This window comes from Carassius auratus, chromosome 19, assembly GCF_003368295.1.
Source record: "Carassius auratus strain Wakin chromosome 19, ASM336829v1, whole genome shotgun sequence".
NCBI lineage: Eukaryota > Metazoa > Chordata > Actinopteri > Cypriniformes > Cyprinidae > Carassius > Carassius auratus.
This window is the reverse complement of record NC_039261.1, coordinates 19,225,117-19,240,224: the sequence shown is the minus strand read 5'-3', so window position 1 is coordinate 19,240,224 and position 15,108 is coordinate 19,225,117. Positions and strand designations below refer to the sequence as shown.

General features: G+C 40.8%; 2 protein-coding genes across 2 annotated transcripts; both read left to right on the top strand.

Annotated features, from left to right (window-relative positions):
* The first annotated feature begins 2,564 nt into the window (after positions 1-2,564).
* On the top strand, positions 2,565-6,162 carry LOC113119719 (E3 ubiquitin-protein ligase RNF139-like). Its single transcript, XM_026289343.1, has 2 exons — positions 2,565-2,843; positions 3,600-6,162. The coding sequence occupies exons 1-2, from the start codon at positions 2,681-2,683 to the stop codon at positions 5,375-5,377; spliced, it is 1,941 nt and encodes a 646-aa protein (XP_026145128.1). The 5' UTR covers positions 2,565-2,680; the 3' UTR covers positions 5,378-6,162.
* Positions 6,163-7,415: 1,253 nt separating this feature from the next.
* On the top strand, positions 7,416-14,630 carry LOC113119718 (transmembrane protein 65-like). Its single transcript, XM_026289342.1, has 8 exons — positions 7,416-7,630; positions 7,728-7,955; positions 11,150-11,194; positions 11,283-11,350; positions 11,592-11,646; positions 12,235-12,277; positions 12,341-12,446; positions 12,940-14,630. Exons 2-8 carry the CDS (start codon positions 7,745-7,747, stop codon positions 13,057-13,059), a joined length of 648 nt encoding a protein of 215 aa, XP_026145127.1. The 5' UTR covers positions 7,416-7,630; positions 7,728-7,744; the 3' UTR covers positions 13,060-14,630.
* Positions 14,631-15,108: the final 478 nt, after the last annotated feature.

Genomic DNA, 15,108 nt, shown 5'->3' with positions numbered 1-15,108 from the left:
GTCGCGATCTGACTCAAATGACTCAAATGATTCACGAACCCGCTCTGAAGTCGCGATCTGACTCAAATGATTCACGAACCCGCTCTGAAGTCGCGATCTGACTCAAATGACTCAAATGATTCACGAACCCGCTCTGAAGTCGCGATCTGACTCAAATGATTCACGAACCCGCTCTGAAGTCGCGATCTGACTCAAATGATTCACGAACCCGCTCTGAAGTCGCGATCTGACTCAAATGATTCACGAACCCGCTCTGAAGTCGCGATCTGACTCAAATGATTCGCGAACCCGCTCTGAAGTCGCGATCTGACTCAAATGACTCAAATGATTCACGAACCCGCTCTGAAGTCGCGATCTGACTCAAATGATTCACGAACCCGCTCTGAAGTCGCGATCTGACTCAAATGATTCACAAACCCGCTCTGAAGTCGCGATCTGACTCAAATGACTCAAATGATTCACGAACCCGCTCTGAAGTCGCGATCTGACTCAAATGATTCACGAACCCGCTCTGAAGTCGCGATCTGACTCAAATGATTCACGAACCCGCTCTGAAGTCGCGATCTGACTCAAATGACTCAAATGATTCACGAACCCGCTCTGAAGTCGCGATCTGACTCAAATGATTCACGAACCCGCTCTGAAGTCGCGATCTGACTCAAATGACTCAAATGATTCACGAACCCGCTCTGAAGTCGCGATCTGACTCAAATGATTCGCGAACCCGCTCTGAAGTCGGGATGTGGTATAGTTTCCACATACTTATCTAAGTCCAATTTGAATAATAAAAAAGAGTTTTATGGTCAGTAAACTTTTGTTTATAGCTAAATGTGAAATTTAGCTAACATGAAACTTAAATTAATTATGTAATATTTTCCAGTATTCTCTTTTGAATGGTCAAACAATCCAAATGAAAACAAAAAGAGAAGTCACTTACAAAATAACACTGAATAAATGCCAAAAAGTCTGACCAAAAGTTTTCAGTGTAGGAGCATTTCCAAAATAAATGAATGAAGAATTCTTCAGAAGAATGACAAAAACAGCAACTCACGTCAATGTCTAACTTTAGTTGGGTAACATTTGTGAATTAACATAAATGTTATTTCTTTTACTTTGTTGGTAAGCAGTTATCTATGAGGCAAGGTCCATACTTTCTCCCAAGGTATATTCTCCACAATGCTATTCCAATTAGGTATTATGTAAGGAATTGGTATCTCTCTCTGAAAGAGAGCTCTAACTGTATAGTTATATTTTCTTGATCTGCAGAAAAGCAAACATTTCTGATCACTGTGTCAGTTTAATTCAGAGTGTAAGTACATGGCCATGTTCTTACAATACCTTGTCTGCTGTGCTGTAAATAAACAGTCGTGGAGCAAAAAGCCCAACTCATCTGGTTCAACGTGTCGAGGACTTTGTTTTTGCATCTTTTTTTGTTTTACTGGAAAGACACACTGCAACAAAAATCCATTGAACACTTCAACATGGATTTGACTATGAATGCTTAAAATCACTTTGTGAGCTCAGTTTTGAAGCATTTCATATTATCATGGTTTTGCGCACTGAAAGATTATTAAAAGCTTATTATATTTTTAGCCTGCACAATACATTTAAAATAAGCATAATTTAATTGTATATTATTTCTGTGTAGTGTAAGCATTATAAAAATATACACTTCTGAATTCGTGACATTCATATATTAATATTAAATTGTGAAATGTATGATTGCCTGTTTGAATTTTATAAGAGTACTAATAGTAATTTGTTTTTATTAACATGTTTAGATTGTGTAAAATTACTGTGTAGATTTTTTCAAGAATTACTTTTGTATTTATTTGCATTACATTTAAATAAAATATGTTGCCATTTTTAATGTGCCCCTCTGGTTAAACACGGGCCCCTCCTTGGCCTCCCTAGTAAAATTTGTCTAGAGCCGCCACTGCCACCAGGTGGCGCTCTGAGCATCTTAAAGCAGAATATTTGGAGAATTCTCTATTTCTTCGGTAGTAAACACAGATTGTTCTGATTGGTTGATCCTGATCACCGCTGAGGAAAGTAACAGACTCTTGTTAGCCGTCTATACGCAATAGGCAGCTGGATGACTTTAGCATCGCACACTTCGTAGTTACGTCTTCTATTTAAAGTAGTATGCTAGTATAATATTCAAATTCAGCATAGAATTATTATTTGGACCATCGATCGACAAATTTTCGCCCACTAGTAATGCAATTCAATATTAACGCCACTGATGAATTTTGGCATAAAAGAGAAATTATATATACATAATTTTGACCCATACAATGTTTTGTTGTCTATTGCTACAAATATACCTGTGCTGTTTTTGTGCTCCATAGTTATATTTCATTAATATTCATGTGTAATACAATTTGTAGTGATTTTAATTTTTATTATTAATAGTATTGTGTGGGATACATGCAATTTATATATATATATATATATATATATATATATATATATATATATATATATATATATATATATATATATATATATATATATATATATAAACCCTCGTCAGATCTGTGTAGTGTATTCTGCGCATATACACTTCTGCGTTCCTCAAATAAGCAACAGCAGCAGAGCCAAAATGGCGGCCAGCGGAGATCCTGCGTGACACCGAGCCTGGTCTCAGGACAGAACCCTGCGGTTCCCCATCGGTGCCATGGCCTCCGCTCACGGGCGGCTGGGTCAGCACCTCCAGGCCGTGCTGGATGTGGTTCTGCGAGTCCCGAGCATCTTTATAATCGACGCCATATTCAGCTCGAACTCAGATCTCGGTACCGGATGGACCGGAGCCACCGGGAGAGCGTTAATCCGCGCGCTGGGTGAGTCCGGTTCGCAGTGATTCTGGGTCGGGCCGTTAATACCGCTGTACTGATGTTGCTGCTCTCACGTCAGAGATAATGATCTTATATCGGTGAACCGGGCCCGAGCACGAAACCGAGTCCCGTGAGTTTGTGAGAGAAACCGTCAGACTCATTCATATGATGCAAGAGTCTGTGTCACACATCTCCAGACTACTTCACTGTTTAGGGAAACTTCTCTAGCTGATTATCCACAGTTTGTTGATTTGTATTTTTCTGAGCAAGTTTTCCTTAAGGTTGTTTAAATATGCAACTGAGGCAGTTATCAAATTAATTATGTGCTAATTTGCATACATTTCCTAAACAGAACTATTGTAATAAAATAAATAATTAAATGCGTTTTTTATGTTTTCTTTGTACTACTTTGAAAAATATGGAAAGCTGTTTGAATAAAACGTTTTTTTTTTTTTTACATTTTTATTTCCACAATTCAAGCTTTTTCTTATTTTTCCTCAAATCTCACATTTTTAAGATTATATCTTGCATTTCAGAAGTGTGGGAAATAAACTCACCAACCATAAAACTTAGTAATAATCTGTGTTTTCATTCAAAACGGTCTTTATGTAGGTGCAATAGCTGTAATAAGTAGAACACTGGTTTATACCAAACCAACCGGTGAATCTGTTTTGTTGGATTCTGCATTGTTTCTACATAATAGTGCATTGCATCCTGCACCGTTGCGATGTGAACGCTGATTATTATCCTCTGGTTTTGCAGGTATTCTGGTTTGCACTGTGGTTCTGGTGCTTTCCCAGGAGTCCCTGTTCAAGTTCTACACTCTGTTCGCCGGTGTTCTGCTGGGCGTGGTGTCGGTCCTCATCAACTACTACAGCACGTCTCACATCGACCTCTACAGCACATATAACCCAGCGGCACTGGGCTTGGGCCTGCTGCAGCTAATGCTAGGACTGGGCTACGTTTCGCTGCTAAACGTGCCATCGCTTTGTGCCGCGCTGCTGGTGCTGGACATCATGCTCCCGCTGTGGGGCCTGATGCTGGAGCTCTCAGCGGACGAGCGCCAGGTGCTAGCGCTAGTGTCGGGAGCGATTCTCGCAATGCATGTGACTGTTAATCTGCTTCTGAAGCTGAAGTGGTTCTGCTTCTCATGCCGTTACGTCTATCTACTCCTGCGCCACATGTACCGCATCTTCGGCCTGCAGCTGCTGCTGGAGGACACCTGGAAGCGCATACGCTTCCCCGACATCCTGCGCGTCTTCTGGCTAACTCGAATTACAGCGCAAGCAGTCATCCTAGTGTGTGTAGTTCGCTCGGAAAGCGGTCTGCAGCTCGGCTGGGACTTGTTTTGGGACTTGACCAGAAACTTGATCATCAGCGGCTGTGATTCGATGCTCACTGTTTTGGGAATGAGTGCCGTTATCTCGTCGTTCGCACATTACTTGGGACTTAGCATCTTAGCATTCATCGGCTCAACTGAGGAGGAGGATATGCGGCTAGGGTTTGTCGCACCAGTGCTGTTCTTCATCCTAGCCTTGCAGACGGGACTAAGCGGACTGGATCCTGAGGAGCGACTGATCCGGCTTAGCCGGAATATGTGCCTTCTGCTAACGGCGATTCTACATTTCATCCACGGCATGACGGATCCGGTGCTCATGTCGCTAAGTGCCTCACATGTTTTGTCAGTCCGCAGGCATGTTCCTGTCCTGCTGGTGTCTCTAGTCCTCTTCACTCTCCCCGTCCTGCTTAGCTATGTTCTGTGGCATCACTACATGCTAAACACGTGGCTCTTCGCCGTCACCGCGTTCTGCGTGGAGCTCTGTCTCAAAGTCCTCGTCTCGCTCACCGTCTACGCACTGTTCATGATCGACGGCTTCTACAACGTGCTCTGGGAGAAGCTGGATGACTACGTCTACTACGTGCGCTCCACCGGCAACATCGCAGAGTTCGTCTTTGGCGTGATCATGTTCGGAAACGGCGCATATACGATGATGTTCGAGTCTGGAAGTAAGATCCGCGCTTGCATGATGTGCCTGCACGCGTATTTCAACATCTACCTGCAGGCGAGGAACGGCTGGAAGACGTTTATCAACCGTCGCACCGCCGTCAAGAAGATCCACTCCCTCCCGGAGGTCAAAGTTGCACAGCTGAGGGAGATCGAGGATGTTTGTGCCATCTGCTATCAGGAGTTCACCACGTCTGCGCGCATTACTCCGTGCCACCATTATTTCCACGCGCTGTGTTTGCGCAAGTGGCTGTACATTCAAGACACGTGTCCCATGTGCCACCAGCGCGTCTACATCGAGGACGATGGACACGAACACACCATATTCTCCAACAACAATGGCTACGCCGCTCAGGGACAGCAGAGGGCGGAGTTTGAGGGAGAAGTGGGTGGGGCCGCTGGAGGGGCGGAGCCTGAAAACGAGCTTCTGGAGGACAACGATAGCATCGAGTACGACGAGGAGGAGTGGGGGATTCAACCTGCCGCGACGCTCGTGGAGGAAGAGTACATTAACGACGACACAGACTCCAACTGAAACTGTGCGGATATTCAAATTAAAAAGATCAGGGACGTTATGCTTTTGTTTTTATGTGTGTTTTTTTAAGGGCTGATCTTTTGTTTTTCCTGAAATGCTCTTGACCATGTTTGGTTGAACGATAAAAATAAGGGCTGCAAAACGGTTAATCGCCTCAAAATAAAAAATTTGTTTACATACTATATATTTGTGTGTAATGTGTATATTTATTATGTATATATAAAAATACACACAGAAACACATATATAAATTTATATATATACACAGTACACACACATACAGTATGTAAACATAACTTATTTTGAGGTGATTAATAATCGTTTTGCAGCCCAAATAAAGAGTGGCATGCTGCTGTAATCACAGTATACTGTACCTCGATATGATCACTACTGGTCTCTTATAATTGTGTACATTCTTGTACATGTAATAAAAGATTGATACACTGGAGAAAGCTGAATCAGCTGGTAATCTCAGTTTGACTGTGATGTATATTACGCTCTTCTGCAGCATTCTTCAGCTCTCCTCGGTATCTGATAGTATCACACAGTGTTTGTTTTCGACGTTTAACCAACACACAGTGTTCTGTTTTCTGATTTCTTGTGTTGTTGTTGAATGCAGTAACTCCATGATCAGATGCGTGTTTGATTTCAGGTTAAACTGTTGGTTTTCCAAGAGAACTGATGTAAATAAATCATCTGCTTTAGTTCTTTTCTAAATAAAACAGTTCAGCTAAAGTTCTAAGTTCAAAGAGATCTGGAACTTTGCTCTTGATTCTATTTTATGAACTTTGTTGTGGTTTGCATTCTTTCAGGTTTTTCTTTTGATTCCTTTAGCATCAAATCTCATGATTTAACTCAATTTAAAATAATTTAAAACATTTTAGCTGAAAGAAAAAGAAATTTGGGCCTTTCAAATGCTATATATATATATACATACACACACATTTAATATTCTGGCTTGCTGATACTCAGATGGTAATGATTACTCTTTTATGTTAATGTACAATATCAAATCTTCAACTGTAGGTGTATTGTTCATTGTTAGTTCCTGTTAACTAATGATTTAACAAGTTTTCAGATTTGTTACCTATTTAGTTAACATGAAGTGACAGTAAACATGAAATCTGGAACGTCAGTTAATATTTAATATTCTATGTTTTATACTAATGTATTTTTTCTGTTAATAAAGCTCAAAATTCACAAGGTCAAATTTGTGAATGTAATTAACACATTTCAGTAAATAGTTTGCGTCTTATTTGCTAAAACAAATTAACATTTAGACAGCATTTATTTTCTTTGTTAATCTTCTCTAAATTAAATGTATCTGTTAACACACCAACATGAACAAATCATTTTTATCTAGTAATACTAAAATCATATTAAATGCTGTAAAACAATATGAGGGCTAGAGTTACTGTTTAAAACATAGACAAATGCTAAATGTGTTTTTTTTTAATAAATGGTTTTCTGTTGATTTAAGGGTGAAGTATGACCTGATGAAAAAGTAATGTTGTCATTTGACTTTCACTCAACAACAACCATTAGATTCTATTCACTCAACTCTATTCACTCAACTTCTTATGGAAGCCCATTTCTGCCACTTAAGGGAAATCATAATCATGATTTTAAAATCATAATTACAAGACTCTAAAAATCAGAATTGACATACCTTGTGAAAAATACAACAAAAAACTCATAATTATGAATTTAAACAATAAAATAATGACTAAAAGTCAAATTTCTGAGATAAGGCCAGGCATGCACATTTCATACACAATGGAATTGTTAAAGTGCTTTACATTTAAAAAAATAATAATAATCGCAGTAATAAAACAAAAATAAAAAAACTTTGAAATGTAATTTTGACTTTTTGTCTCATGAGTAAGCTTGGAATTACTTTATTTGGACTTTTCATTTATGATTTTATTTTATTATAGACTGTATAAAAATGGGTTTCCGTAGTGTTCTGAATCCAGCCTCGTCATCGACGAGCTACTACGTTTCCCAGAGCGCATCTGCCGCCCGGGACTACATTTCCCATCATGCACCGCCACCGCTGTGCGCGTCAGAGAAGAATCGTGTGAAACGTCTTTCAGGCGGTTTGAGCTGTCAGTAATTACAGAACGATGAATCATAACGCCTAAATAATCAGAGAAGAGGATTTCCCTTCCTTTCTTACAGCAGGAATGAGAAGGCAGACGGCTGCGGATTGTTAAAGGCGCTGGGTGCTGGTTGTTTTGGTTCGCTGAGGCCGGTGTGTGTGAGTTTTTCAGGCGCGGTACTGAACTCTATGCAAACGCTCTCTGGGTTGGCGTTCCTTCATGTTTAATCGCGCTTGTTCTGGTCTGCAGTGTGTTTCAGTGTCGCAATGATCCGGTTGGCTCTGCTCCGCTCGCTCGTGTCCCGCCACACCGGACCGGCTCTGCTGCACCGGAGGCTTCTCGGTACACACCGGCGCAGGATCAAACCAGAGCAGCTGGAGCTTCCCAACCAGGCGCGGGAGTTCGTGTACGGCCTGAGCCCGGCGAACCGGAGCTGCTTACTGAAGGAGCTGCAGGACTTCCAGTCCCAGACCCAAGGTAACACCGCTGCCTTTCTTTAATATAGCGCCAGAGTATTGTGTCCTGATTTACTGTAGTGCCAGAGTATTGTGTCCTGATTTACTGTAGTGCCAGAGTATTGTGCTGTTCTTTACTATAGAGCGCCAGAGTATTGTGTCCTGATTTACTGTAGTGCCAGAGTATTGTGCCCTGTTTTACTGTTGCGCCAGAGTATTGTGCTGTTCTTTACTATAGAGCGCCAGAGTATTGTGTCCTGATTTACTGTAGTGCCAGAGTATTGTGCCCTGTTTTACTGTAGCGCCAGAGTATTGTGCCGTTCTTTACTATAGAGCGCCAGAGTATTGTGTCCTGATTTACTGTAGTGCCAGAGTATTGTGCCCTGTTTTACTGTAGAGCGCCAGAGTATTGTGTCCTGATTTACTGTAGAGCGCCAGAGTATTGTGTCCTGATTTACTGTAGAGCGCCAGAGTATTGTGTCCTGATTTACTGTAGAGCGCCAGAGTATTGTGTCCTGATTTACTGTAGAGCGCCAGAGTATTGTGTCCTGATTTACTGTAGAGCGCCAGAGTATTGTGCCCTTCTTTACTATAGCGCCAGAGTATTGTGTCCTTCTTTACTATAGAGCGCCAGAGTATTGTGTCCTGATTTACTGTAGAGCGCCAGAGTATTGTGCCCTTCTTTACTATAGCGCAAGAGTATTGTGTCCTTCTTTACTATAGCGCCAGAGTATTGTGCCCTTCTTTACTATAGCGCCAGAGTATTGTGCCCTCCTTTACTGTAGCGCCAGAGTATTGTGCCCTCCTTTACTGTAGCGCCAGAGTATTGTGCCCTTCTTTACTGTAGATCGCCAAAGTATTGTATCCTCCTTTACTGTAGCGCCAGAGTATTGTGTCCTGATTTACTGTAGAGCGCCAGAGTATTGTGCCCTTCTTTACTGTAGCACCAGAGTATTGTGTCCTCCTTTACTATAGAGGGCCAGAGTATTGTGCCCTTCTTTACTGTAGTGCCAGAGTATTGTGCCCTTCTTTACTATAGAGCGCCAGAGTATTGTGTCCTGATTTACTGTAGAGCGCCAGAGTATTGTGCCCTTCTTTACTATAGAGCGCCAGAGTATTGTGCCCTTCTTTACTATAGCGCCAGAGTATTGTGCCCTCCTTTACTGTAGCGCCAGAGTATTGTGTCCTTCTTTACTATAGCGCCAGAGTATTGTGCCCTCCTTTACTGTAGCGCCAGAGTATTGTGCCCTTCTTTACTGTAGATCGCCAGAGTATTGTGTCCTCCTTTACTGTAGCGCCAGAGTATTGTGCCCTTCTTTACTGTAGCACCAGAGTATTGTGTCCTCCTTTACTATAGAGGGCCAGAGTATTGTGTCCTTCTTTACTGTAGCGCCAGAGTATTGTGCCCTTCTTTACTGTAGCGCCAGAGTATTGTGTCCTGATTTACTGTAGAGCGCCAGAGTATTGTGCCCTTCTTTACTATAGCGCCAGAGTATTGTGTCCTCCTTTACTATAGATCGCCAGAGTATTGTGTCCTTCTTTACTATAGAGGGCCAGTGTATTGTGCCCTGCTTTACTGTAGCCCCAGAGTATTGTGTCCTTCTTTACTATAGAGCGCCAGAGTATTGTGCCCTGCTTTACTGTAGCCCCAGAGTATTGTGTCCTTCTTTACTATAGATCGCCAGAGTATTGTGTCCTTCTTTACTATAGAGGGCCAGAGTATTGTGCCCTGCTTTACTGTAGCCCCAGAGTATTGTGTCCTTCTTTACTATAGAGGGCCAGTGTATTGTGCCCTGCTTTACTGTAGCCCCAGAGTATTGTGTCCTTCTTTACTATAGAGGGCCAGTGTATTGTGCCCTGCTTTACTGTAGCCCCAGAGTATTGTGTCCTTCTTTACTATAGAGGGCCAGTGTATTGTGCCCTGCTTTACTGTAGAGCGCCAGAGTATTGTGCCCTGCTTTACTGTAGCCCCAGAGTATTGTGTCCTTCTTTACTATAGAGGGCCAGTGTATTGTGCCCTGCTTTACTGTAGAGCGCCAGAGTATTGTGCCCTGCTTTACTGTAGCCCCAGAGTATTGTGTCCTTCTTTACTATAGAGCGCCAGAGTATTGTGCCCTTCTTTATATATATATAAATGCATGCAAAAAATTGGATGTTAGTTGTGCTGTAATAGTTAATATCCCTAATAATAATATCTCTTGTGGCGCTTCTTCCTCAGTCCGTCCATCTCACACATGCTGAAACCCAACACTTTCTCTTGCTGTATGTAATGGAGCGGTTCATAATGGCAGTGTTTATTCTGGTCTGTCAGCAAGCAGCTGTTGCTATAGTGATGTGAGTCATGTGAATGTGTGTCAGACCTTCCCTCGTCCACTCATATGTTTGAGCTCTGATCCTGTTCTTCCGTCTCTGTCCTCTGATAAACCAGATTTTCCTCCCTGTGTGTGTGTGTTGAGTTCAAACGCAGCTGAAGTGTGTGATCTGCAGAATCTCATCAGTGTGTTGATCCACACACTGCGCTTCACTTCCTGTACACTGGAGAAGTGTGTGTAATCAGACACAGACCAGAACGGAATGTGTGTGAGATTGTCAGGTCAGAGTCTGACCTTTGACCTATGAACTTCAGATCTATTTCTGTTCTGCTGTGGGTTGATCATGGTTTAGAAGATGTACCCTCGGTTCAGGTGTATTCAGTTAGTTTTATTGGGCGAACAGCTTTTTGTTAGTTTTTTCATCAGTTATAGAAATATGAATTAAGACGGTATTGTAGGTTTAAACTTGTCGTTTAGTTCAAAAAAGTTTAATGGACACAGGATTAAAGGTATTATACTTATGTACAACATGTATAAAATAAAGATATTATTATTATTATTTTAATTTTATCATTTATTTTTATCTCAAATTAAAATATTTAGTTGTAAATATAACTAACTTAAATTATAATTTATGCTATTTTATATTTACTATAAATGTAAATAATATACATGTTTTAATAATTTGATTTAATTTTGAGTTTTTCTGTAACTCTTGTATTATCCTAACTCAGTTTCTGTAATGAAAATAGACATGGCAATAGAAATAACTACTACTTAGACAAACAGAATAAGCAAGAGTAGACTCATGTGACTAGTTGTTCTCTTGTATGTATCTCTAACAGTAGTACTGGCAGTATTATTGTTGTCATGCGGTGTGTGTGTGTGTGTGTGTGTGTTTCAGGCTCAGAGGACTCGTCTCCCCCGACCTCAGCTCAGCTCAGATACAGTGAGTCTCTCTCTCTCTCTCTCTCTCTCTCCGCTCTCTTCACTCGTTCACTGATCGTTCTCTCAGCTCTGGATCTTCTTCTTTCTAGTTCTCCTGCACAACGCCATTCCCTTCATCGGCTTCGGCTTCCTGGATAACGCCATCATGATCGCCGCCGTGAGTCCCTCACACACACACACACACACACACACACACACACACACACACACACACACACACACACACACACACACACACAGAGATGTAGAGCACAGCAGAAGGATATCTGTTTGTCATTAATATGCATGAAGTAACAGTACAAACATGAGGTATTGAGTCCTTTTCTTGAGTTGAGATACAGTTATTCAGTGGCTCGTTGTGTTCGTCTCTGATGACGCATGTGGTGCTGTTTTTTAAGGGCACTCAGATTGAACTGTCCATCGGATTGACACTGGGAATATCCACCATGGCAGGTATACACACACTCACACACACACTCTCTCTCTCTCTCTCTCTCTCTCTCTCACACACACACACACACACACATACACACACACACACACACACACTCTCTCTCTCTCTCTCTCTCTCTCTCTCTCTCTCTCTCACACACACACACACACTCTCTCTCTCTCTCTCTCTCTCTCACACACACACATACACACACACACACACACACACACTCACACACACACACACACACACTCTCTCTCTCTCTCACACACACACACACACACACACACACACACAGACACACATATACACACACTCTCTCTCTCTCTCTCTCTCTCTCTCTCACACACACACACACTCAATACAGTTGTATTCTATTATAGTCAAGAGCACCAGTTCGTGAGATCCTGATCTACTGCAAAGAACTAACATATATTGTAAAGTATTGATGCATTATGTGTTGTACTGAATTACGTTTATGCTTATTTAAGTTTAGCAGGAGTTTAATAAAGATGTGCGGACACATTGATTATATTAATGCTGATTTAGGGCATCAGATCTGTAATCTGTGTGAGGTCCAATAGTGTGTGTGTGTGTGTGTGTTTCAGCGGCGGCTCTGGGGAACCTGGTGTCTGATCTGGCTGGACTCGGGTGAGCAGCTTCACTCACTGTGTGTGTGTGTGTGTGTGTGTGTTAGTAACACTGTGTGTGTAGTTTAGCAGGTTACGTGGAGGCTCTTGCTGCACGCTTCGGGATGCAGATTCCTGATCTCACTCCCAAACAAGTGGATATGTGGCAGACCAGAGTCACCTCACACATGGTGAGACACTTCTGTGTGTGTGTGTGCATGAGTTTGCTTTTGTGAAAGTGTGTGTGCAAGTGTAAAAGTTTGCATATGAGTGTATGCATGAAGTGTGTGCTGAGTTTGTGTGTGTGTGAGTTTGTGCATGAGTTAGGTTGTGTGTGTGCATACAAATGTGTGATAAACTTGTTAATGAGTTTGCACGTGTGTGTGTTTGTGTGTGTGTGTTTGTGTGTGTGAGTCAGCATTTGCTTGTCAGTTTGCATGTATGCATATTCATGCAAGTGTGTGTGTGTGCATGCATGTGCTTCAGAGTTTGCAGTGTGTGTGTGTAAGTGTGTGTATGTGTTTCTCTGTATGTGTGAGGCAAGTGCGAGTTTGCTTGTGTCTGTACGTGTGTGTGTGTGTGTGTGTGTTTGTGTGTTCGCATTTTGTTCATAGAGTCTTCAGCAGCTTGTTAATCTCCTCTCTCTCTGTGTGTGTGTGTGTGTGTGTGTGTGTGTGTGTTCAGGGTAAAGCCATCGGCGTCGCTATCGGGTGCATTCTGGGAATGTTTCCGTTGCTCTTCTTAAGCGATGATGAGGAGGAGAAGAAGGAGAAGAAGATGAAGAACCATCCAAACCCCAAATGACAGGCTTTTCTATCTGCATTACATCATTTATATCGGCTAGGTGAAGAAAAACAAGCAAAAGAGCAAAAGTTCATCCAGTAAACATCATCAGAGTAACAAAAAGATCATTACACGAGTAGAGCGTAGCTATTAGAGTTAGTGGTAGTTCAGACTTTAATCTAGAGATGAAGACTAGATGTTTTAATGAGCATGAGTTGAGTTTCTCTTTATCACTAACACGTTTTTAAAGGCCTGTTCACGGCACGAACCATAACTCTAACCATACAACACTCACATTTAACACTTGATAACAACAGGAAGATGCTGTTAATGCTGTTCATCTGTTATGAGTCTAATCCAGCAGCTCGACTGAAGCTCATCTAGAGGATTACTGAAGATCCATCAGTCTTGTTCTAGTTCTGATTCGTGTAGTGAACAAGCCTCTCTATCTTTCTGTTGTTTGCACTAATATCTTGACTGGTTTCCTGTTCCTGTAGATTTAGCAGCATGTTTTTGTGTGGAAGCGTTTAGTGAAGAATGAAGTTTTGGTTTAGTTTGAAGAGACCGTCGTCCAGGATTAACTGAAACTCACCGGAGATGAATATTCTCACACCGTCTTCTGCTGTGAGTTAATCTTGGACGCAGTTATACTCACATTATTATCAATATGATTTCAACTGGAATTAGATTTATGCTGAACAGCACAAGCCTTTTAACACTGGGTCATGAGTACGAGACGTTCCCATCATGCATCTGAGACGTGGACATCAGATGAAGCGCAGCCCTCGTGCATCATGGGTTTCCTCAGAAATCATCACAGTTCACTTGTGTTTTAATCAGTTCTGCGTCCGGTTCATGTGGCTCTTAAAATGCTTAAAAATGAACTTTTTCATTAGTTAAGGCCAGAGAGCGGAAAGTCTTAAATGCGTACGTTCATGGGTTTAAATGTTGCATGCATTGCATGTCTTGTTTTCAAGTACAAATATCAAGAAAAAACGTTTACTGGAGACACTAAATGGGAATTAAGTCCTGTTTCCTTTGAAATCGAACAAAATTACGTTATTCCCTTTGATTAATTGATTTTTTCTGAGCATTGGCAGATATTTGTTCTTGCTTTGACTTAATTTCATTCAGTTTCTCATCGTATCTTTAGACATTTGCTCTGCTTCAAGACAGAAGTACTGAGGAAGAGCAGCGGTTTATTGCAAATGTTTAGTTACACTCTTCGTTTAAAGAATGAAAAGTAATGGAGATCTGTTAAAAGTTGTATTTTCAAACTTTGAAGTGTTATTCATTTTAAATTTAGAAACGTTATTAATATTTTATGTTACATTTAGTTTATCACTTCACTTTTTCTTATTTACCTTCATAAAATCATCAGAAAGCCTGTGCTTGCTCATGTGCATTACTCAAATTAAACATTTATTTTTCTTTCCATTGTGCCAAGTTATAATAACTCCAATCCAAGTCATAGAGCGTGAATGGGTGATAGGGTCAGGTAAGAATAAAAATAAATACATTTAAAAAATAAAATTCATTATTTAAAAAAATAAAACTAAACACTAAAAAAATAAAACTAAACACTAAAACTATATATATATATATATATATATATATATATATATATATATATATATAATATGACTATGCACAACATATTTTCACTAAAATGTAACAAAGTTATTAAAGCTATTTCAACATTTCTCATTTTGTTTAGTTAAAGCTTAACGAAAACAAAGAAATTAAAAAAAAAGCACAACAAAATCACTAAAACTTCAACTGAAAATGTAAAATAATTATTAAAATAAAATACTGAATCATTCATCATTCGAGTGAATGTCAGGATGCTTGCTACAGATGCAAAATGCAGAATATCGAACCTGATCCCAGTTATTTATGTATTTTATTAATGGAGGAGGGCTCGGATGCAGTGTGTAAACGTGATCATCGTATTTATTTTTAACTCTGTGAAAGACCTTCAGCACGTTGTAACAGCGGTGCGTGTGAATGTTAGTAATGCTCTCCGTCCTGAAGGAAACCCATGATTCCTGCGGGTTCAGAGGTCGACTC